Genomic DNA, 23,763 nt, shown 5'->3' with positions numbered 1-23,763 from the left:
AAGCCACAGCTGTTGATATCCTTTGATACCTCCCAAGAATTAATGCCTGTGTTTCAGCTGCGATGGGACACAGGTGCAGGTCTTGCTGGAAGGTTTGTTTTGGATCCTGAAAACGCAGCTAATTTGCTGACGGTCATCGCTGAGCTGCTTTTCCCTGGGTATTTCCTCAGCAGCTCCAAGAGCCGGACTGGTGCTTTGAATTAAACGGATTAAACTTTTCCGCAGACGTATCAGTTCCCGCTGGCACAGCTCTGCCAAGGGAAGGGGGCAATCCCGAGCCCCTCGGGGGTGTTTAAGCCAAGTTTGAGCCAGCTCGGGAGAGGATTAGGGGGGTGTCTTCAGATAAACACGGAGGACGCTCCGTGAGCACGGGCACCCCAAAACTGGGGGGAAGGGGGGGGCTGCTCCCTCCGGGCCGAGCGCACCCTTGGCTGCAGCCCAAGCCGGGGTGCTGGGGCCCAGTGAGCCCCGCGGGAGGGTCTGTGGGGCCCTGGAGCCCCCCGGTTTGCCTGGCAGGTTTTTGGGGTGCCGGTCACTGCCAGGGGGTGAGCCACCCTGCCCTCACTAAACATGGCCGCGCCCCCCCTTGCGTTCCAACGGGGCGAAGCCCTCGAGTCCCTTTGCTGCCAGTAACAAATATGGATGCCTAGAGACCTCCCCCCGCCGCCCTCACTCAAGATGGCGGCGCCCGCGCCTCAGGCGTGTTCTCGCCCGCAGCCAACATGGCGGGCGGAAGCCGCGCTGTGGCGGGATTAAACCTGCGCCCAAGATGGCCGCGGTCACCATGAGGCTGCCGCAGGTCCGCGGGCCCCTGGGGGCGAGCGCGCCCCGCGGCGCCGAGAAGCACCTGGTGGCACCGGGGGACACCATCACCACCGACACGGGATACATGAGGTGCGGGCAGCGGCGCAGGGGAGGCGGCGGCGGCGCGGCTTGGCTTCGGGCAGTCCTCAGGTAGCCGCCCTTCTCTCCGCAGGGGCCACGGCACGTATGTGGAGGACGACAAGCTCATCGCCTCGGTGGCCGGCGTGGTGGAGAGGGTGAACAAGCTAGTGTGTGTGAGGGCGCTGAAGGCCAGGTGAGGTGGCCGTGGCAGGTGAGGGCCGGTGGCTGGGCCTCGCTCGGGTGAGGTGTGTGACGGCCGCTCCCTGTCCCGCTCCCAGGTACAACGGCGAGGTCGGCGACATCGTGGTCGGCAGGATTACGGAGGTAAAGCCCCGTTTTTCCCGCGGTGCTGATGTCAGGGTTTGGAGATGTGCTCGTGTGCTGAGGAGAAGGAGGAGGGTGGCCCCTGACCGGAGTGGTTCAATCCAACCTGGAGCACTTCGCAGGATCCTGAAACACTGATACACTTTAGTGTCCTCGCACGGGGCACTGGGAGCCACCGGTTTTAACCGTGATGAGGCTGGAAAAACCAGCAGGGCTGTCCCCTCCTGTGGGCTTGGTGGGCTGCAGCTCCCGTTCAATTTTCGGGTGTATAGCAGCAGGCTATTTTTTTTTCCCCTCAGGTTCAGCAGAAGCGATGGAAAGTGGAAACAAATTCCAGGCTGGATTCAGTCCTGTTGCTGTCGTCTATAAACTTACCTGGTGGGGAACTGGTGAGTGTAGCTGAGGCAGAGCAGTGCCAGAGGCCTGTTGTGTGCTGCTTCCATGGCAGGAGCACTGGGAAGCTTGGAGCCCTTCCCACAGTTAGCATGAGCATAATGGTGGGGTTTGTGGTTGAATCTGTAGCTCTGAATCTCTAACCTTCCTCGTTATAATACTTCAGTGACCTAAAGGTGTGCTGTTCTGCCTGATTTTCCTTTGGTGACCAGGGTGTTTTACATGGCATGCTACGGTCTCCTGCAGTGAGATATTAAATGGGTGTTTTCTCGTTCTGGGCCACAAGTAACTTTTCTTGTGTTGTTTCAGAGAAGAAGGTCGGCAGAAGATGAGCTTGCCATGAGGGATTACCTGCAGGAAGGGGACCTCATCAGTGTATCCTTCTGCTGCTCCCATTGACAGATGAGCCAAGAGGATGGGGAGAACAGCCAGAGCGCAGCTGGCCTGGCTGGGGGTGAGAGCTGTGCTAGGGTGGCACTGGGCAACTTTAGGGACTTTGTTTTCCTTAAGTGGCACCGACAGGCAGAGGTCCAGTCTATATTTTCTGATGGGGCTGTATCACTGCACACCCGGAGCCTGAAATACGGGAAGGTAAGTTGTTCCAAAGCTGACTTGTATGAGGCCTTTTGGAGTCTTTTTTCAAGAAAAGAGCTCCGGAATAGAGCAGGATGTTGTTATAACTGACTCCTGCAGGACAGCAAGAATCTCAGTATGTGGGAGCACCAAGTGGAGTTTTCCCAAAGCAGAGGAGGTGTCCTTGAGCTGCCCTTTGAGCCACTGCACTCCCTGTCCACAATTCCAGCTTGCCAGTCCTGTTTCTCCCACTAGCCATTGGAAATTAAATCCTGGGGAGAAATCTCGCTCCTCTTCTGCAGGCTGTTGCCCCTGTAACTTGTTTCTCTCCCCAGGGCTCTATTTTAGGCTTTACACAGTTGGCATTTATCTCTGGTTCTGTGCATTGAAAGAAGCCAAGGGGCCATCCGAGCGTAGGCTGCAGTTTGGGATTACCAGACCAAGGGTATTAGCACTTAAAAGATGAAAGGGAAGTGTGGTTATTGCACAAAGGGTGAAGGACAGTGATTGGATTAAGAGAGAAAGTGTTCTGCTAAATTGGGCCTCTCACTCCTCGTTTTTCTGCAGGGATGGTTGATGTGTAGTTGTGATCAAGATATTATTAACATTTGTGCTAAGCACTTAGAGTATTCTTCATCTTCAAAGGACTGCACAGGCATTAGCTAATCCCCCCAGCGCTCCCAGAGGCAGGCAGGTTTTACATTCACTGTTTCACAGGAAAAGGTGTTAAAATGGAGTGGTGCCTAGGCCAGGAATGGAGTGAGTGGGGGTGACTTGATGTTGTCTGTGGTGGCTCGTGTCCCTCACGCTGAGTCTCATCTCCACTCCAGCTTGCCCAGGGTGTGCTGGTTCAGGTCTCTCCCTCCCTCGTGAAACGCCAGAAGACTCACTTCCATGACCTGCCCTGTGGTGCTTCCGTGATCCTTGGCAACAACGGCTTCATCTGGATCTACCCAACCCCGGAGCAGAAGGAGGAAGAGGCCGGGGGCTTCACCACCAACTTGGAGGTGAGGCCTCAGGGAAGATGAACCTTCTCCTACCAATGGTTTTTATTCAGGATTTGGTATTAGGTTCACAGCAAGGCTTTTTTACAGTCAGCCTGCATTATTATTCCCTTGTGCATTCATCTCTTTTCCTCTGATCTTCCTCAGCCGGTTCCCTTGTCTGACCGGGAGGTGATCTCACGGCTCCGAAACTGCATCGTGGCTCTGGTTACTCACAAGATGATGCTCTTTGACACCAGCATCCTGTATTGCTATGAAGCATCCCTTCCTCATCAGGTACAGAAACCAGAGGGGTTTGTTCCACAGTGGGGGAGGGAACAGAAAGGCTGCACCAGTTGCTGCTGAAGTCAGTAATTTAGGTGGTGGGGCTTCCTTTTAGCTTTCCAAAGCATCCTGTGGTAAGTGACAATACAAACTCCCCCCCTCTGCATAGCATAAGTTACCTTGCACGATTTCAGAGATAGTTTTTGAAGGGTTCTGCCTCTGGCAATGTCCAACTACTCCTATAGAGGAATAAGTCCATTTTTCAGTAGATGTTGTGTATCCCTCGCTGGGATTATGGATCCCCTGTGATTGCTGTGAAAACACTGTTAAATTTGGGATGGTGTGAGGGTATGGTGCACTTTAAGAACCAATGAAAAAATAAGTGTCATGTATTGTACAGAGAGGTCTTGTGTCTGTGTCCACATCCTGCACTGACCTCTTGCTGTACAGCTTTTCACTGTGATTTCTGCCAGGACAATCACAAGGAATTCTCCTCCCATAAATGAATGGGATCTGAGTTGTTGTCTGCTTTCATTCCCAATGCCAGCCTGCTCAGCTACATGGGATGTTTTTTTGAAGTATCCTTCTGTTTAAGTCATCTCTCCCCTTCCCAAATACTGGTGTGTGTCCATCAGGAGAGATGGAAGAGTTGTCAGTAGCATCTTCTTTGATTTCCTCTGGTCTCTGTAAGAATTGTTAACTCTGGCCAAGTTGACTTTGCATTGGACCCTCTGCCATAGGTCTTATTTCACCACAATCCTCTGAACTCCCTTGCTGTTTGTCAGGGACATTTGTCCCCATAGAGTGTGCAAAAACAGTAATTGCTTTCTGGTGCCAATGTTGCTCTTGTTTCCACTGCAGATCAAGGACATTCTCAAACCAGAGGTGATGGAGGAGATCATTCTGGAAGCTCGACAGAGGTTGCTGGATTTGGAGGGATAGGGCACATGGCCAGAAGCAGTCATTTGAAATCCCAGCATGGCAGCTTTTGATTCTCAGTATTATATATTCTTTTCAGTGTTCCAGTCCCCAACATTCATTCCACACTTCAGAAATCACCAAAATTCCTCATTCCTAGGATATCTCTTGAGTCCTTTTAATACAATAGGACAAAGTAGTACTTAAGTCCAATAGCCTTTTAGTGCAGCAGCCTGAAAAATTGATATCTGACCTTTATAAAGATGCAGATGCAACTGGGACATTTCTCCTTGCACCTGTTGCTGTGTCTAGTGCCCCATAAATTTGTGCAGAATGAGAGAGGAAGGGATGTGTTTTGTGATGCTTCTCTCTCCCCAAAAGATGGTTTGGATTTTAATTTACTGTAACACAGATCTGCCAGTCTGTCCTGTGACAGAGCCCTTGTTTTTAAGGCTGTAGATCCAAGCACATGTGTTTAGAGAACAGGAGTATCCACACCCTTGCTAACCACAATTTGAGTCTGGCTGTTCATGGCTTTTTCTCAGGGATATGAGAGGGGATGTGACTGTTGCTGTCCAGATGAGCCAGGAGCCATGGACAAGCTGTGTCCTAGTTTGTGTACATCCTGCTGGTCTCTTTTTTTTTTAATGCCTCATGTGGTGAGTTTCTCTTCTGAGGAGGCACCAGAATTGTTTTGTATTAAATATTTTACATTTCAATAAATTTTTTTGAAACAAATCAGTCCTTCAGCAGTGTGTGTATTAGCTTGTTTTTCTCCAGAATTAATTTGGTCTAGCTTGATAGCTATAGTTGGCTCAAGTTTCCTCGTGCCAGGACACTTGGAAGGGTTGCAATGTCCTGTTTCTTCCCTTCAGCTGTTGCTCTTCATCCCATTCAAGCAGGACTTGACCTTCCTCTTCAGCCCACCTTCTGTGCAGGGCTCCTCTGTAAGGATTGCCTGGAGTTGTTCACAGTGGCTCTCCCAGTATTGTGTCCCTGCAGGATGCCATGGAGAGGTGAGTCATGAGGTCACTGGGGGATGGCAGGGAGCCCAGTATGACACTGGTGATCCTCAGGCTGGTGCTTAGAGGTGGGCAGGCAGTCAGTCACCTCCTCTGTGCAGAATGGATGTGATGCTTTCTTTGGAGCATCCTCTCAGCTCTCTGGTGCTGTATTAGAGCTGTTGTGTTATATATGTATTGTATCTATTTGTATTGCAAATGCATACTTGCACCACCACAGCACTGTGGTTCTTAAAAAGGGTGATAAAAAACCCATCTGCCCTAATTGTTCCTGAATCCAATTCTAACACTGTAAAATTCTCAGACTTCCCTCAGGCGAAATTCTTTGCTCAGTCTTTTCTTGGGAACTGGAAATTCCCTTCATTGCTGTTCCTCCAGCGCCGGCTGCTCTCCCTGTGGTCCCGAGCAGGCACTAGATGGCACCTTTGGATCGCGTTTGTGGCACTTCCCTCCCCAGCTCCGCCTCACTGCCCTGCCAAACAGCAGGGCCTGGACGGCTGCCACCAGCGCTGCTACCCAAATCCTACAGCATAATGGGGCTCAGTGGCTGAGGACAAGCAAGGACATGGCTAATCCGTTCTGCTGCTGCACAGCTCAAACTTCTGCCCGTGCTGCCTCTGTAAAATAGCACTGAACTACTTGGGGGTATCGTTGGAATGCTCCACACAAGAGCTGGGAATTGTTATTTTTCAGTTTTATGAGGATTCCTTAGTAAGTGTCGCAACAATCACGTCCTCAAGGCGACTTGGGGAATTTGGAAAACAAGCTGGATGCTGACACTGTCAGGTCTGTGCATGAGGCTGCTGGTAGCCATGTTACCCACATCTGTGTGGACAAGAATGGTTCAAAAAGGCTAAAAAAGCTTTAGTGGCCTCTGCATCTTTTAATTATAAAATTATCTTTTTTTTTTCCCTACCCAGCTGCTGTAGTTTAGCAGCTCTTTTTCTTATTAAGACCTGGGAAGGTTCAGGGATTTCTGCTGTGAGGGTTCTAGATATAAGCAGGCTGGGGATACACAAGCAATGAGATACTTAATGTGCATTGTTGAAGGCAGATGGAGAGGGCTGTAGTTAATCCAGTAAATCTCTTTGCATCTCTGCCACTTAAATTGAAACAACTCTGTGTCAGTTAAAGGACAAAGGAGTGAAGAGACTGTACTTCATTACCACCTAGAGAGATTTGATACCTGGAAATGGTTCTGCTGAACAGGTACATGAATGCAAAATGCTCCTCTGTCCTCAAGCAACCTCTCTGCAGGCATCTAAAGGTCAGAACGGGGCTGGGAGGGGTTATGAGACTCTTGAAAGTGCTATTGGTGATGTGGTGGATGCTGTGCTCGGGAGGTGGTTAATTTAGGGGTGGATGGGATCCAGGTGTGAGCTGTCAGACCTGCAGGGTGAGACAGTGCCAGCTTCCCATACACTGATCTTGGGAACAGGGTGCTGGTGTCCGTGTCAGGCTGCGTGGGCAGCACAGCTGAGTTGTTCTGTATTTTCATTCCTTTTCCTCTCCTTTTTTCCCCCTTTCCATGTCAGTGTTTAAAACTGTGCTGTATTTCCAAGCTTCTCATGCTAGTCCTCCTCCCCATTGCTAATGTTTTTTGGTTATATATGCTCAGTGAGTATACAGCCTGAAAAACAATGAGCTCAAGAGCTGGACTGCTTGAGTTCCAAGCTTTCTGATTCCTCCTGCTTGCTGCAGCATTCCTGATACTTTGTTATTTAGGGATGTGTTAAATGGGGGAGTTATGTGACTCATCCAGTTCCCTTACTCCTGAATAACTGGTACTTTTGTTTTTAAGCCTAAGAAGAAGACCACCAGCTGGTGAGGTTTGATTATGGATCTTTCCTGATCGTGGGAACTGACGGTCTCACTATTTTTCCCCCATGATTTTGAGGGGTTATTACTGATCTTTCCAAACTCACCCAGTGCTGTGCCAAGCCCAGACCCAAATTCTTCAAGGCTTCAGCAAGGTCACTGCTGCCAGCTCCTGCAACCCTCTCCAGCACAGCTTTGCAAGCCAGCAGGTAACAACAAGCCAGCAACAGCAGTGTCCTCTTGAATTCTTGAAGTAGTCTGTGGGATTTTGCTGGGCAACTTCTAAGCAGGAAGAGTGAAAAGGAAGAAACTATGGCTTCTCTGGTTTAAGAGAAAAACAAAAAGTAATTGAAAGCAGGGTGAGAAAAAGCTGCTAAGGGTTCATTTTTATATGGGGAACTAAAATGCCCATGGAAGCTACAGAACAGCTCAGACCAACCTGATTTCTTTGGTCACCAGTGTCTGACAGGTGTGGAGAGTGTTTGTAAACCAGCTGTAGCACGTGCTGCTTACTCCAGGGTTAATACATGGTGCAGACGTGCTCAGAAGCAGTTACTAACTGGTTCCCTTGTGAGTGAGTGCTGCCTGTGGGAAGGACAACACAGCATCACTCATCTGCAGAAATAATTTTCTTGTTTCTCGGTGCCCAGTGCTTAATTCATGTACTAATATGAAGCATGGCAACCCCTCCCTTGTACTCCTAGGAATAACCACTGGGATTTTGAATTTGTGCTAATGGGTTATTAATCCAATTACTGCTGCTTATTGCTTTACTTCTGTCTCATCCATGTGCAGTTTTGCTGTTCAGCTGAGGCGAATGGTATAAATACAAAGCTCTGAGCAGACCTGAGAAGAGACTGAAACCCCACTGAGATTAGAGGCATCTTGAAATGATTGTCTGGGGCTCCTGAGGACCGCTAATTAATATGCTAAGTTTTATTATTTGGTGAAGAGGTTGAAGCTTTTAAGATACTGTTATGGAGGAAACGTCTCTGCAGCTGTCGCGTGTAAGAACCCACACTTAATGAAAGGTAAACAGAAAAAGTACTGAAATACCTCTTATGAAAGAATAAATCCATAGGATGTACTCAGGCTTGATTGAAAGAAACAGTGTAGCATTTTTCATTTATTTTACATTCACACAATCTTTCTGTCTCTGTCTTCTCTAACAATTCCTGAATCCGCTGGGTGACTTCCAAGTTTGTTAACATGAGACAATCATCTTCACAAAAACTGGCTGCAGGCTAGGGGACAGAAAATGTAATACTCTTCAGGAAGGAAAAGAAGGCAGGTATCTTGCTATGACATTTGTGAGTGACCAGCTGGCCCATCTGCCTGTATATTGTCCCAGATTAACTACAGCACTGCTTTGGGAAATGCTTTTGGAGAAACGAATGGTTGGGAAGGGCTGGGAAAGAAACTGCCCCACTTTGCTGCTTATGCTTGCAAAGCATCAGAAGGAATAACTGCCTGCTGGCCTGAATGATAAATTCACCTAGGCTGTTAAATAAACACTTCAGGTGAGCCAGGGAGGAGGGTATGTACAGCCTGTGCTGTCCAGAACACATCCCTGTGAGTGTCCAAGGCCAGGCTGGATGGGGTTTGGAGCAACCTGGTCTAGTGGAAGGTGTCCCTGCCCCCTGCAGGGGGGTGGAACAAGATGGTTTTTAAGGTCCCTTCCAACCCAAACCATTCTGGGTTTCTATGAAGTCCTGCATATTTGCAATTACTTTTGTGTATTTTGGGGAAGGTTTTCTGACTATCACAGACTCGCAGTTTTCTTCTGGAGTTCACTCTGCTTCAGTCCTGCCATGGTAGGAGATATTATCCAGAGTGCTCCAGTCAGGCCCAGAAGGGAGTAAGTTTTTCAGTGAAGAATGGTTGGTATTGGTTTTTGCTGCTCAGCCTATGTTGACAGACAGCTTTGTTTCCTCGCTTTTCCTTCAATCCATGGGAGCTGAGCAGAGGGTCACATCACCCCGGTGAGAAGCTGATCTCCCATTACTGAGATAAACCTGGAGAAATTCTGCTGAGTTCAAGAGATGTGACCCCGGATTTGTCTCAGCACGACGTGCCAGAATTTCTCTCTCCCGTGTGTGTGTGCAGCACAAACAGCCTCAGTGCCTGCAATCTCAGCCACTGATGGAGAAATCCAATAGGAATGGTTTGGGATCAGTCTTCTGGCTAAGAATTAGTGATGTAGGAGCAGACAGGCATAGCAGTGGTGGAGGATCCTGTAGGGCTATATAGAGTGCTACATTTTGGATGCTGTTGTTAGGAGATGAAAAATACATGTCTGCCAGGGACCTTGAATGTGGTGTAGGAGACAAGGAGTGTGTTTGGATTTGTCACAAGGGAGGAGTCAGTACAAACAAGCCTCTCTGTGTCCAGATGGTTACCCTGAGCAGGAGGCTACAGCACAGAATTGCAATTGTGTGTTCTCCTGTTGTCGAGTGGGAGCAACTACAGACCTTTGACCGAAACACCCTGACCTCAAGCTGCTGCCTCAACCCTCTTCTATTCCCAAGGTGAACTGGAGAATGTATGAGAAATTAAATATCTTCAGCAACATTGTCTGCCCTTTAGCTCCAAGGAATGCTCATGCTGCACATCCAAGGACGTCCCAGCGCAGGCTGGAAAATTTGGGGGTTTAACGCCATGTTTGTACCAAATGGCAAAAAGTAGATCAATAAAATATGTGTTTTACTGTCACATTCATATGGCCTCTATGGCTGGTTTAGGTTTTGAGTTCTGCATATGCTCTGACAGCACTAATCAAGAAACTCACCTCACCCTCTTCCGCCCCCACTTCTCACCGACCCCCAGTCCTGCTTGGTCCCTCGTTCCCCTCAGAGGGTTTTTTTCACAGAATCATAGAATTGTTAGGTGGTGGAAGGGGCCTCTGGAGATGTTCCAGTCCAATCCCCCTGCCCAGGCAGGGTCACCTGGAGCGGGTGACACAGGAATGCATCCAGGTGGGTTTGGAATATCACCAGAGAGGGAGACATCCAACCTTCTTGGGCACCTGTTCCAGAGCTCTATAGAAGGAAAGTCTTCCTTATGTTGACCTGAAACTCCTTGTGTTTTAGTTTATGGCCACTACTCCTCGGCCTGTCGCTGGACACAGCTGGAAAGAGTCTGGTACCACCTTCTCGGATGAGGATGATTAATGAGATCCCCTCAGTCTTCTCTTCTGCAGACTAACCAGGCCCAGCTCCCGCAGCCTCTCCTCATCGGAGAGATGTTCCAGACCCCTCATCATCTCTGTGGCCTCCGCTGGACCCGCTCCAGCAGCCCCTTGTCCTGAGGACCCAGAACCGGGCACAGCACCCCAGGGCCGGGCACAGGGGGAGGACCAACCCCCTCCCTGCCCTGCCGGCCACCTCCTCGGGGGCTCCTCCCCGGGCAGCCCCAGGATCGGGGCCGGAGCCGGGATCGGGCGCTGCCGGGCGGGAGGCGGGGGCGGCGGAGGAGGAGGGGCCGGAAGGGGATGTGACCGCCCGCCCGCCGGCCCGGGGGTTCCGGGATCTCCCTCGCCGCCTCCGCCGCCCCCCGACAGCCCCGCCGGCCCCCCCACCCGGGGGCACCCGCGGCCCCTCGCCCCGCTCCTCCTCCTCCTCCCGCCGCCCGGCCCGCCCGGGGATGCGGCCGGCGCCGTCCCCCCCGCCTGCCCTCGCCCGGCCGCTGGGCAGGACCCGGCCTCCCGGAGCTTCCCGGCCCGGCTCCGCCTGAGGCGGCGGGCACGGGGCGCCCCAGCGCTGCTCCTTCGCCGCCATGGCCCCCCCGGCCCCGCCGGCCCCGAGGTAGCGGCGGTGGAAGGAGTCGAAGCCGAGGAGCCCCCGTCCCGTTCCCGCACCCCAAGGAGAGCGAGGAGCCCGCCCAGAGCTGCTGCTGCTGCTGCTGCTGCTTCGCCCGGAGAGCTGAGATGGTTCCAGCGCACCTGACCCTGCTGGACTCCGGCGGCACTTGAAGCCAAACCCCGTGGCACGTTGGCCCTTCGCTAACTCAATGCTATGCAAAAGAAAAGGAGGAGAAAAAAAAAAAAAAAAAAGGAAACCTTGACACTGGTTGCGGTGGGAATGGCTGTTTCCTGCCCTGGGTGAGCCTGTGTGTGGTTTCTTTCTTGTGAGATGAGCTAATTCGCCTTTTTTTACCTGGTGGAGGACGCGCTACATATGGCAACCTGAACTTTGGTAATGCTTGGTCGTTGCTGAGCGGTTGGAACTTTTACTTGTTTATTTTTATTTTTTTTTTTCGTAAAGTCACCTAAGGAGCCTTGTTGCTTTCTTCAGGAGCATTGGAGGAATCTGTCTTAATTCTTCGCCTCAAGTGACTTTTATCCCACCGTGAGTGCAGCCAACGCACCCACCTAAACACATTCTCCCTCAAAGCTCCTTCCCAGCCTGGAAGATCAGGGATCACGGACTTCTTCGAAAAACTTCTCGCCCTGGGAAAGGCTGCCCATAGTTACTTTATGGGGCAGCAGCCTGGAAAAGTTCTTGGGGACCAAAGGAGGCCGAGTCTGCCTGCCCTGCACTTTATCAAAGGAGCAGGGAAGAAGGAGTCATCGAGGCATGGGGGCCCACACTGTAACGTCTTCGTCGAACATGGTGAGAGGTTTCTACTGGCATTTGCTTTAATTTTGGTTTGCTGAGCTAGGTACAATATGGATTTATTCAAGGGCACGGAGCAGATACAGACATGTACTCTATGGAAGTCTTGTTTTCTCTCCCTCGCTGCTAAATGCAGATCTTCTGTGATTGTTTATTAAGAAAATACTTGAGTCAGATTGCCTGAAATCTGAGGAGAGGTTGTACAGCTAAAGGTGAAATACAAGGAAGTGACTTTAACATTGTACAAGTTTCTCATTTCTGCCTTCTGGTGTGCAGTTTGGGAAAACGTTTGTTTGATACTTTTTAATTGTTTGGGTCGCAGTATTGAGCCACTAACCAGAGCTGATGGTGATGCTGTGGTCAGCGACAAGTGTTCTTTAATTATCTTTACAAAAGGGACTCTGCTACTTGGAAAAAAAACCACCTTATTTTGGAAAGTTTGTGAATTTGCTCTTGGTAATTCGCTTAGTGCATTTGCAGCACTTCTGTTTAGTGGTTTCTCAAACTGCTTAAACCTTCATCTTGTGCTGTGATGGATTGAAGTGCTAGAGGCCAAATGGGGCCAAGTTTGGGGTACAGCAACCCTGTCACTTGCTGGTCTTCTGCAAAGTAAGAGGGGACTTGAGAATCTCAGGAAAGAAGCCAGTTGAAAAGCTCAGTAGGACTCAGAGGTAGGTTTAGTGACTGCTTCAAATGTTGGTTTTTTCCTTAAAAAAAAAGAAGGCCAAAGAAATTGTAAGCTGAAGGCATCTCTACAGAAACAGGGAGCAGAAATGCATTGTTTCAGTGAAACTTTTTGGAGTAATCCTTGCTTTTGCACAACACTTTTTTAATTCCAATGTGAGATGACACACTTCTGGCTGCTGTCTTTAGCTGGAGAATGGGATTTTGACAAAGCTTCTGCAACAGTTTTGTCCCGCAGGGGAAGTTTACCTGTGAACAAAACAAAACTACATCTGTAATCTTCATGTAACTAAAACCTGAAATATTTGCCGTGTTTGACCTAGTTAGTGGAAAAGTTTTGTTTTGTTTTTATTTTTGGCTGGGCTTTGCTTTCAAACTTTCTCTCGTTCTGTGTATGTTTCTAGAAGGGCCCAAGAAATCCTTTGCAGTGTTCAGCAAAGGCACACACGGGGCTCCCATGTGTGTACTGCTGTGCTGAAACACTGCTTTGAGTTACTTCAGTGTTGTTCCTTTTCATTTCCCATGCAGTGTTTGTGCACTGAAGGAAACTGAAGGGAATTAAGGGAAGGTTAGAGAGTGTAAGGGCTACTTTGGCCCTTTGATGATCCCTCTGCTGCTGGATTTTTCCATGCTCTCAGTCCTGTGATATACCCTCTCCTCCTCCACCCCCAGTTTGGTTCCTGCTTTTACTACTTTGGACAGAGTTTCAAGGTCAGATGAGATACAGCCAGAGCACTAACTCCAAGCAGTACAATATTCTAACTACCTTTGGTGTTTTGCTGTAGCAGAAGAGCCAGAAATGCTCCTTTTTGATCATCCAACAGGAATAGACAGATGGTAACTTCTTGCCAGTGTGACCTGAGGTCAGCAGATCCCAGCATATTTGCAAGGAAAAATGGCATCTCTAATGTCCACACGCCATATGTTCATGAGAGACCTCGGTGTCTTGATTTAGGGAAGAATAAACTTGAAAGAGGAGGACATCAGGGCAAGGACATCTGTTAAGAGAACTGCAAAAGATCAGCCTCGCTTATCCACATGAGGAAAAGTTTCTTCCTCTGAGTGGATGAAATGGTTCTTCCAGCTCCTGGCAGTAGAAGGCAGTACCACCGTTGTTTATTCAGCTCTGTTTGAGTTTGGGCTGCTCCTGTCCTGAAAGATGCTATCTTAAAATATCTGGACAAATACAGAGGGAACAAAGTTCATTTTAGAAAGCTCTTTTCAATTTTCATCTTGATAATTTGTCTTTGAAATATATAGCTTGACATAGTTCATAATTAATGGACAGAACAGTATTTAATGCTTTCAGCCCTATTCAGGGATTGTGCCATGGGCTGTAGTTCATGAAAACAGATGGGTGTTTTTTCAGGGCTTAAATGTTTGCATGTTTGCCTTTCAGTACTGTCATTACAGAGTTTCTTCCAAATACCAAACACTGTATCTGGTTTCTCTATCACACTGTGGGAACTAGTTTGTCCCAGGAAAATCACGTTTCTGGCTTTTCTTGAGTAAGAAATACTTAAGGAGAAATTCCATGGTGGGCAACTTAACCCCCTAGAGACAGGTGAACTCTTTAAGGTACTTGTTTGAAGTTCTTGTATGGTAAAAAAACCCCCAAAATTGGAGTTGTTGGTAGCAGGGCTCTTTCCTCTTAGGGTTGTGTTTTCATAAAGCTCTTTCATAAAGGCCCTGTTTTGGTGGGAGTGCTACCTGCAAAGTTCTACCAAGGCTCCTTCAGCAGGCACTTAGAGTGGCTTTCAGACCACTGAAGATCCAAATTGCTTCAGTGGTATGAAATCTTAGCAGAAAGGGCTGGTGAAAATTATCAAATGCTAACAGTGTAGGGCAAAATAACTTTCATTTCTCGGTCGTTGCACTCTCCGTAGCACTCAAAGCAACACATCAAGAGGCTTCTGAAAAGCAAGGAGGCAACTGGCCAGAAATGAGCTCTGCTGGTGCTCAAATGTTGTGTGAGAATAATGCAGAAAGGCTCTAAATTTTGTCATGAGTTGACAATTGTGGAGGGCCTTAAGGGGAAAAAAGTAATCTATGGGCAAGTTTTGGGCTTCTCTCTTTGTCCTGTTAGTTTCCCCACGAAGGCTGTTTTACAAGCTGGAGTTCACGCTGGTGTCGTTACCCTGGGCAGCAGAGTTAGCCCTTGATGGGATGTTTCAGATTTCATCCTGATGCAGATTACTTCAGCTCATAGTTTGCTTGCAAGCTTGAATTTGAGAGGAATTATAAAGGCAAAGTTTGCTCTTCCCCCGTGCTTTTCTTGGCGAGAAATGAGTCTGAAGTTACTACTTTTAGGAATATCCAGCTGAGAGAAAAGTTGTGGTCAATAGACAGTTAATGGGAAAGACACTGTCAGTGCATTTTGAAGTTTGCACACTAGTGTATCTTGTGCCTTTCCAGAACATCAATCTCAGCAAAACTCAAACCTCTGAAAAGAAAGGTGTATTCCCAGAGGGCTCAACTCTGATCCTGGAGTTGGCAGGAGTTAACTGGAGTGATCAGCAGACACCACACCTTCTCTAACTGTCTTGGAGAGGTGTTGCTGTGCTGAATGATGAGCAGATTCCCTGAAGCATCTTGGTAGAACAGCATCTCCAAGCAAAAGCAGCACTCGAAGGCTTAAAAAATGAATTTTAATCATTAGACACGTGGTGCTGAGGTGAAGAAGAGATTGATAAAGCAGTCACACAAGAATGTTCTTTTCTTAGTCTTTCATAATGATAAAATGTGGTCTTAAGAGTTTCTCTTCCAGCAGGTAATTGATAGGGAAGATCAAAGGAGCTGTTTACCTCACTGTAAAGAGAGATAAACAGCAGAACTGGATCCTTTTTCTTATGTCTTTAATGCTGAATATAGCTGAAGTCAGCCAGCTACAGTCTCTGCCATATTAGATCTGAACTCTTTTTCTTACAAGGGTGATGAAAGTTTTACTGCTTTAATTAGGAAGTAATTGTGCAAAATGGATCCATAGCATCAGATTGCCACAGCTGCCAATTGGAGATGTGCCCTATGCAATTCACTATGAGGAAAACCCCCAACAATTAAAAGTATCTTTCCCTTCATTATTGATTAAAAATTAATTTTTAAGTGTCTTTAGGTTTAATAATCTATCTTTTTTTAATGCTGTTAAATTCTCTATTTCAACTATTTGAATTGTGAAAATGAGTAAATTACATTATAACCTGGGCTCATCCCCAGCAGGGTGAGGGAAGGAATTCTCCCCCTCTTCTCCACTGTGGTGAGACCCCACCTGCAGTTCTGCCTCAAGCTCTGGGGGCTCCAACACAGGAAGGACATGGAACTGTTGGAGTGAGTCCAGAGGAGGCCATGCAGATGCTCAAAGGGCTGGAGCCCCTCTGCTGTGGAGACAGGCTGGGAGAACTGGGGGGGTTCGGCTCAGAGAAGGCTTTGTGGAGACCTTACAGCCCATTCCAGTGTCTAAAGGGGCTCCAAGAAAGCAGGACAAGGACTTTGGATAAGGACATGGAGTGATAGGGCAAGGGGGAATGGGATCAAACTGAAAGAGGGTAAATATAGATTAGGTTTTCAGAAGAAAATCTTCCCTGTGGAAGAGGCCCTGGCACAGGTTGCCCAGAGAAGCTGTGGCTGCCCCATCGCTCCAAGGCCAGGTTGGACAGGGCTTGGAGCAACCTGGTCTAGTGGAAAGTGTCCCTGCCCATGGCAGGGGGATGGGATGGAATGATCTTCAAGGTCTGATTTTTGTACTCATTATCTTTTATCCTACAGGTGAGGTCAATATGTCTTCTTTATAAGCAATATCCATTTATTAGATAGTCAATTGCCCATACATGGAAATGATTTAATTGAGATTCCTTCCATACTAGAACTGTCTCTTCAAACCCATGTACTTATAAACCCTGCATTTATCTCTTTCCATTGTTCCTCGGGGCATTTTTACACTCTGTGCTTCACCAGCTGCAAAACCTGAGACTTGAAAGAAACTGTTTTACTACTCCTGATTCTGTTTTAGACCATTCACCTGAAATTGGACCATTAGCATCAGCCTAATAGGAATCCATTATTTAGAGCCTGCCTTCAGTGTCTCAGGTCTGTGTTCTGAACTGACAAAACTTTCTTCGTTGTTACGTTGGAGATTTGGCAGCTCCCAAACTTTAATTTCCATCTCTATTAGGAGAGATTTATCCCCAGCTTTTGAGATCATTGCTCATGTATCCAACTTTGCTGTGCCTCAGTATTAGCCTGGTTAATGCTCACATCTGCTGCATGCCAAATGCAGATTTGTTTACTGCTTCTGACTATATCCCTTTTCATCATAAAAAGCTCTTCCTGTATTTTTTCCAGCTCCGATTATCAAATACCAGTAGGTTTTGCTAAGAAGCTCCTCCACAAAACTTCATCCAAAGTTGGAATATGTTAGGAAAGAGACCTAAGACTTGCTAAACTGCTTTTCCACAGACCGAGGTGGATGATGATGATGATGATGGGGAAAGGCTAATCCCTTTCCTGGGCAAAAGCAGTTCTGTTTTGTGCACTGACTAATCTTTGATAACTTGCCATGTTTAAGTAGTTCATCTCCTTCATGACAAATAGGTGGTGGTTTCTTGTATGCCAGAGTTTCATTAACAGATTATGCTGGTTCTGCAGTCTTATTTACAAATTTTAATAGGAAGGCTATGGTAGAAAATCAGGACAGGGAGGCAAGAGAAAGCTGCTGTGTATTAGAATAGAAGTCTTTGCTTGCAGGAGATCATCTCTTCCAGTACACTTCAACATTTGCCATCAAACTCTCAGTATTTGAAATTGAAAAGTTTAAATCTTAAGCTTGAAAGTGAGGAGTTTTCACAGTCCTGTTGCTGAGAGTTGGGAATCTTGAGTTCATGCCCTGTGATGGGCTCTGTGGCACGTGGCAAATCACGAGGATGCAGAAAGGTGAAGATGGCCTTGGAAAATCTTGTCCTGTTGACTGTCATGTAAGGGTGGGGATGCTTTTGGGTTGCTTCTTGGAACAACAGTGTTGTGTTTGCAGCTGTGCTTATAGGAACTGTGATAAAGCAGACAAGAAATAAATGGGTGAGTGTTGATAGTCCTTGTGTGGATGTAACCAGTGTCTTGCAGGTGTGAGGTTAGGAATGCTGTCAGCTGACACCAGGCAGTCTGGATGCAGGGCTGCAGGAGTTAGTCCAGCTCAACACCCAGCTGATCCCAGCTGTGTTCAGTAAAGCACCCTGCCTTAAGCCTTGGGCCCTGTTTGGAGTACTGTAGAGTCCCCAGATTTCCCAGAACATTCCTGCAGCTCCATCAGTGCACTCAATCCACACCACATCATTTAAAACCTGGATGGCCGTGGTCCTGTGGGTTTGGGGTGTTACAGGTGCCACGTCTTTCAGCTGCATAAAATGCTCTGATTTGCATTCACACAGACTGAAGGAAGTGTTTAAAACACTAGTGTCCTTCTGGAGTTATTGTTGCAGATGGACTTTGCTTTCCTTTTTTTTTTTTTTGGCAGGGGGAGGGGGCTGCCTTCTATCTGCAGTGTCTGTTGAGAGCTGTATAAAGAGCACCAGTGTCTTCACCCAGCAGTCTTTTGTCATTTCAGCCGTGCTGTGCCATTCTTGTGAGAAGTAGTAAGTCTCCTTATGAAAGGTCTGTTGTGAATCCCAGAAGTCCATTGCTGTAGGAACATGCAGAGCAGTTTCAGCAGAAGCAAGAGGGACTCTTGCTTGCCTTGCTTTTGTGACTGTGTTATCAGTTGGCTCTTACCCTGCTCCACGTTGATTGAAGATCGATCTAAACAAGCTGTAGAGGTTATTAATCTGCTTACCAGAGTGTCTGTTTTATCAGTTTAAGGAGGATTCTTGCACAAAAAGGTAATGAATGTTCAATTTTAGTGAGTAAAGCTGCCTTAGGCAACGTCTTTCCTTAGTTCTTAACTAAATTAGTTCTTACTTAGAGCTTAGTTCTTAACTTTGTTCTGTCTTTAAACCTGTATGTTCAATGCCAGTGCTGCACATAGATATTAAGCATAACTCTTTGTGAAATGGCTGGAAGTTTCTTTGCCCTCATGGCAAAATCTGATATAAATCTGCTAAAATGGTGTGTTGTGCTGTGGGAGGAGTCCCTTTCCACACATCTCTTTGTAATGCCAGGGCAAGCGTGTCCTGAATACCAGCTTGCTTTAGCTTTTGCCTAAAGTACTTTTTGAAGACAGTGTTGAAATTAGGGGAGTTTTTCCGTGTGTTGTGTTTTTTTTTTAACCCAGCATTTCTTCCTTGCTGTTACTGTTTGGGTTGTGAAAAGCAGGAGCTCGCTTGTCTGCAGAGTGATTGCTGCTAATTTACATGGACGTGAGAGAGCTCATCATTCTTTCATGGGTGAGGAGACTGCCTGATTTATGTTGTGTCATCTCTGAGCACTGTTTTTACCTAATGAATAGAGTTTCACAACAGATTATTAATCATTAAGACTTTGGTTTCATTGTGTCTATTAAAGAATCAATATTGCTACACGTTGCCTGCCTTGAGAAGCTGCTTATCCATTAGTGCCGCTTTTCTAAGGCATTTTGGTACATTTATCTTTTTGGGTGACTTCAGTTCCTACCTTATTCCTACCACATCAGCTCAGGATTCTTCCCAGGGCCTGAGCTGTGTTCAGTCTGCCTCTCTGTAGATTCCTCCTTTGAAGTGCTGTCTGAGCCATAGTAAATGTTCAGTCCAGTCTGTCCTTAGAGCTCATAAAATAGTAAAAGGCTCAACCTTCCTCTGCTGTGCTTTGCACTCCACATTTGCATCAAAGAGGGAGTGATGGCCTCAGAAACTGGGAATAATGTGTGATTAAGACTATGTTGAATGACATACTCTGCTGCCTGTTAAATGCCTGGGTTTTGGACAGCAAGGCTTGCAGGACAGGAGTCCCTCGTTTGCTGACCTGCTGTTTGTTCCCTGTCCAATGTCCACTGCTGTTGGGAGAGCAGAGTGACCTGGGCATGTTCCCTGTGTTTCCCGTCACACTGACACTGTAGAGGAGGGAATTTCACTTACTCTGTGCATCCAGAATGTACCAACACACACAGAGATGAGCTCTGTCAGGTTTTGCAGTGACCCCAGTGAGCTGATCCGTGACCAATCCACGCCTGGAGGAACTGATGGCTTTTTCATGGGAGTGGGATAAGGACATGGAAACTTTAAATAGGAAATCCTTTGGGCTTTCAGGAAGTGTTTGCTATGTCATTTGTGTTAATTCAAAGGCTGCTTTTTAGGTGCTGCCTCATTTAATATACCTGGTGAAGGGTTATTCCCAATTTCTCAGTTCCTGGCCTGACTACAGTAGGTTATCACAGGGCTGTTATGCAGTAAACACAGCTGGTTTTGCTTGTATTTTGGTTAATCAAATTATCTAATTAATTAAAAATGTTTGTTTGAAATTATTTACTTAATTAAAATTTAAGGTTTATTATAAAGGTGTAAAGAAACTGCAGTTGTCATTTGGGGCACTGGCCACCAGATGTCTTCTGTGACTTCCCTAACTTGCACTGATTAAAACAGCCCTTGCAGTAAGAAGCGTCTTGGAAGTGAGCAAAAGTTTAATGGCAAGAACAAGGGTCAGAAGTGACAACGGCGAATTTTGGAAATAGTGGCTGTCAAGTCTTTTTAGTTACTTTTAGAACCTGTAATCTTTGTGAGCTGATGAAAAAGAGGTTGGTAGGTGATGTTTGCTTTTGCTGCTAATGGGAAAATCTTGCTCCCTCTCCTCCTCGAGCTCCATTTCAGACCGTTCTTTGTTTTTAAAAAAAAGCCAAACAGTTTTCAGTGCTACATTCCCTTTCATTTATTGCTGTCTTCTGCATTTGATCTCATTCCCCTACTACTTTTGTTATGCTGCACTGACTTTTTAAAAATACATATACTTTTTTTTTTTAATATTAAATTCCTCTCGGTATAGAGGTTCTGTAAATCCTCTTGTAGCATGGTGTTCAACATGTGTAAACGTGAACTGTTCCTGGCAAAGATGCTCAGGGAGTATCTGGAAACAAATTCAGCCTGTTATAGCTATTTACACAGTTGGTGTTATCTGAATGTCAGAATTGCTCTCACAGAACTAATTGTGGAGTTGAACTGTTATGAAGTCATAACAATGCTTACAAAAGCAAAACTGTAATCTAATAATATTCTATTTAACTCAAATCTCTTTTGGGTGGGAGAATTTTATAATAACGAAGAAGACTTAGTGTATCTAAGCAAAATAGTTTAAGCTATAAATATGTATGCTTGAATGGGTTTTTATTTTTATTCTTTTTATTTGTTCTAAGTTCTTTTCATCTCTTCTGTAAGTCTGACAACACATAATGTTCATTTAAAAGCTACGTCCTAGTTTAGCCAGAATGACTGGAACAGCTATTAGAGCTGTTGTTGTCTGGCTACACCTCATGTTTGCAAATAACTTAGGAAAGCTCTAATGAAATAGTCTGAATAAATGCCAAGCTGTTATTTCTTCTTGGATATATTTAACTGGATGGATAAGAAGCTGCATTTAAATTTCTTCTGCAATCAAACCTTCTTTATAAGACTATTGATGGATTGCACTAAATGTGTTTGCTATATACATATTTTTTTTTAACCCAGTGTGCAGCTATTTAATAGAAAATAGATGTCCTTTACAGGAAATGAACTGGAGGGAAGACAAAGCTCTTCCCATCATTTGATACTGTTGATGTTCATACAGAAGCTGCAATTTCTCTGAGCTCTGCAGATTGTCTGTTATGTCTAAATAGTGCCTCCCACACAGAGGTTTGGATGTCAAGGTGCTATCATGTTTCAGGTATTAAGTAGTAATTATTGTTATGAGGTGATCACATAAGACAGTGTAAGTGTTGCTCAACCTTTCACATTCCCTGTCATTAGGGAAAAAAAAAGGAATGTTGGGGAAACGTCAGTCTAATTTAGACCTCACTGCGAGAACTGCTGGTGGTTTTTACCTCGCTCTTGCTGGAGAGTGGGGATGCAACAAGGCTTTGTGTGACCACAGATACCCCACCAGGTGTGGTGTGGGTTCTGCTGTGGTCATTAAGTACAACTTGGAGACATAATCTAGGAGTTAATGCTGGAATTGCTGCAGCGACAGGTCTGCAGAGGGGCAAACCCTGCGGGCTGTGACTGGTTAGCAAAAGGGATGGCTAAATAACCCCTCTTAAGTAGGTAATATTTTGAGCCAAGCAAAAGGATGAATTAGAATAATAAAGGTTGGATTTTTAGAGGCAAATACTAGCTTCAAATGCTAATATAATCATCTTGGTGACTGCAGTTTTGCCTCTGCAAAGCAAAGGCAGTGCATGACATTTCACTGAAGACCTGCTGCAGTGTTGATAAGCCGACCTCTCCTGAGAGGAATGGTGAACTTCACTGAGCAGCAGCGTGGCTTTGTAATTGTGGTTAAAAATACAGGATTTGAAGAACATTAAATGAAAATGGATCAGTGCTGCATTTATTATGAGGTAAGGGCTCAAAGAACCGTGAAATGTTAAGTTGAAATATTTGCATTCCACTCATTGGAATAAAGCAGCACAAATCCAAGTGAGGTGTTTGTGTTCTAACTTGATAAGTTAGGTTACTTCTTCCCAGAAAAGTGAATACTGCATTGTATTGGCCATGTCCACATCATTTAGTCCTGCATAACCACAGAGGCATTAAAAACATCAAGGTGAAAGACACAGACACCAAGAGAGCAGATGCCTTCCAGCTCAGACATCCCTGTCATCTGCAGCGTTCCCAAATTAGGAAGTGGTGGGCTTCAGCAGGACTTCAGAGCTGGATGATCTGGAGCCCCTGGAATGAGACACGTTTCATGGCCACCAGATAGTCTTGAATCACCCAGTGCTGAGGGTGCCTCATCACCCTGGTCCTGGTGAGTCAGAACGGTGTCTGCCGGGTGATAAAGGGTGGATGTTGTGGCTGCAATGCTGGTGAGCCACATCTGAAATCACTGTACAGTGTGGCAGCTGAAGTGCTTGGTTGGGCTGAAATATTTTGGCCGTTCCACCTTTAAATTAGTTTAAATAGCTCTGTGGATGTCACAGTTTTTAAATTCCAGAATTAGAAGGATGGCAGCTCTTCTGTGGTTATTGAGGCTTTCATCTGCTCAAACTATATTTCAGAAAGTTGATGTGTTGCTTGTGAAATGCTCCCCTAAGGCTAACAAGCCCTTTGGGGAGGGGGACTGAGGGCTGGAGTGAATCAGACAGGCATTTTACATTTCAATTATTAATATAGTACTTTTTATAATTCTCAAATTGGAATTGCTAGCAGCTGAATTTTAAAAATGTACTAACTCCTAAAATTTTTAGGAGTAAAACTAACCCCGTGCAAGTAAAGGTGCTGTCTTCTACTCCAAGACCTCTTTACGACAATCTTGCCCAACCACACTTGGATTTGAGCTCTCTTTATCCTTACTGCAGTGTTTTCTGTGGCTGGATCCATGGTCAGCCACGTGGAGGTATCCATCTGTGCAGCAGGCATAAAAGATGAGTCCAGGGAAGCTTTGCAGCCTCCTTTGGAGAGTAGGGTCTTACTTGAGAGGACATGTCCTGAAAAGGTAATTTCAGGGTGCATTCCTGGCTTGTAACCAAATTGTGATTTATTAAATGGATCTAAATAAGCAGTACTATTAAAAATTATTCTCACAATGATGCTGAATGCAAAGCCGAACAAATGGATTTCTTTAGGCTACAGCAAACTGGATTAGAGTGTGTTGGATGCTTTCCCCTGAGCCTCCTTCACCATCAAAAATGTGTTTAAAAAAAAAATAAATCTCAGAGTGCAATACTTTAGGCAAAAGAAGAGGTGGGGGAGGAGGATGTCTGTGGGAGAGCTTCTGTTAAGAAGTTCTGTTGGTGCACCTACACCCTGGCACCGTGTCGTGGTGGGGCCAATGTCCAGCTGACCTGTGTGAATACACTCCTGCCCCAAGTCCCACCAGAGCCAGGGACATTGGAATTCATCTCCTCATGCCATGCAGCACCTCTGACTCCTCTGGAGTACAAATCACCTGCCCTGACTCTTGATTTCGGAGGCTGACGTGTCAGTGCGAGCATCCAAGGTTTGCGGCTCTGGTGAGGGAATTGCTTTTAGCCCGGGACCATACCTGGAACGTTTTATGAAGCTCTGGCTCGAGGAGCTGGCCTTGCCAGGGGTTGGCCTGAGGGTGTTTTATGAGATGCACAAGTAAAAGCAGATAACAGGGATGGGGGAGGAGGGTGATGGAAATGTGCGGGGCTTC

The 23,763-nt window shown here is 46.5% G+C and overlaps 2 protein-coding genes across 2 annotated transcripts in view; both read left to right on the top strand.

Moving 5' to 3' along the window:
- The first annotated feature begins 580 nt into the window (after positions 1–580).
- Positions 581–5,096, top strand: EXOSC2 (exosome component 2). Its single transcript, XM_051807822.1, has 9 exons — positions 581–894; positions 977–1,078; positions 1,164–1,209; positions 1,509–1,598; positions 1,912–1,977; positions 2,125–2,193; positions 3,006–3,182; positions 3,327–3,455; positions 4,305–5,096. The coding sequence occupies exons 1-9, from the start codon at positions 770–772 to the stop codon at positions 4,383–4,385; spliced, it is 885 nt and encodes a 294-aa protein (XP_051663782.1). The 5' UTR covers positions 581–769; the 3' UTR covers positions 4,386–5,096.
- A 5,599-nt stretch (positions 5,097–10,695) lies between these two features.
- The window catches only part of ABL1 (ABL proto-oncogene 1, non-receptor tyrosine kinase), a 78,683-nt gene continuing 65,615 nt past the window's right edge, over positions 10,696–23,763 (top strand). Inside the window, exons 1-2 of the mRNA XM_051807808.1 lie at positions 10,696–11,394; positions 11,494–11,811. Coding sequence (XP_051663768.1) covers positions 11,676–11,811 — 136 coding nt within the window. The 5' untranslated portion in view covers positions 10,696–11,394; positions 11,494–11,675. The remainder of the gene's footprint in view (positions 11,395–11,493; positions 11,812–23,763) is intronic.

The sequence above is a fragment of the Manacus candei genome, unplaced genomic scaffold (genome assembly GCF_025592945.1).
Source record: "Manacus candei isolate 608988 ecotype Guabito, Panama unplaced genomic scaffold, ASM2559294v1 h1tg000071l, whole genome shotgun sequence".
Taxonomy (NCBI): Eukaryota; Metazoa; Chordata; class Aves; order Passeriformes; family Pipridae; genus Manacus; species Manacus candei.
Note: the sequence above shows the minus strand (reverse complement) of the source record. Positions and strands in the feature narration are given on the sequence as shown.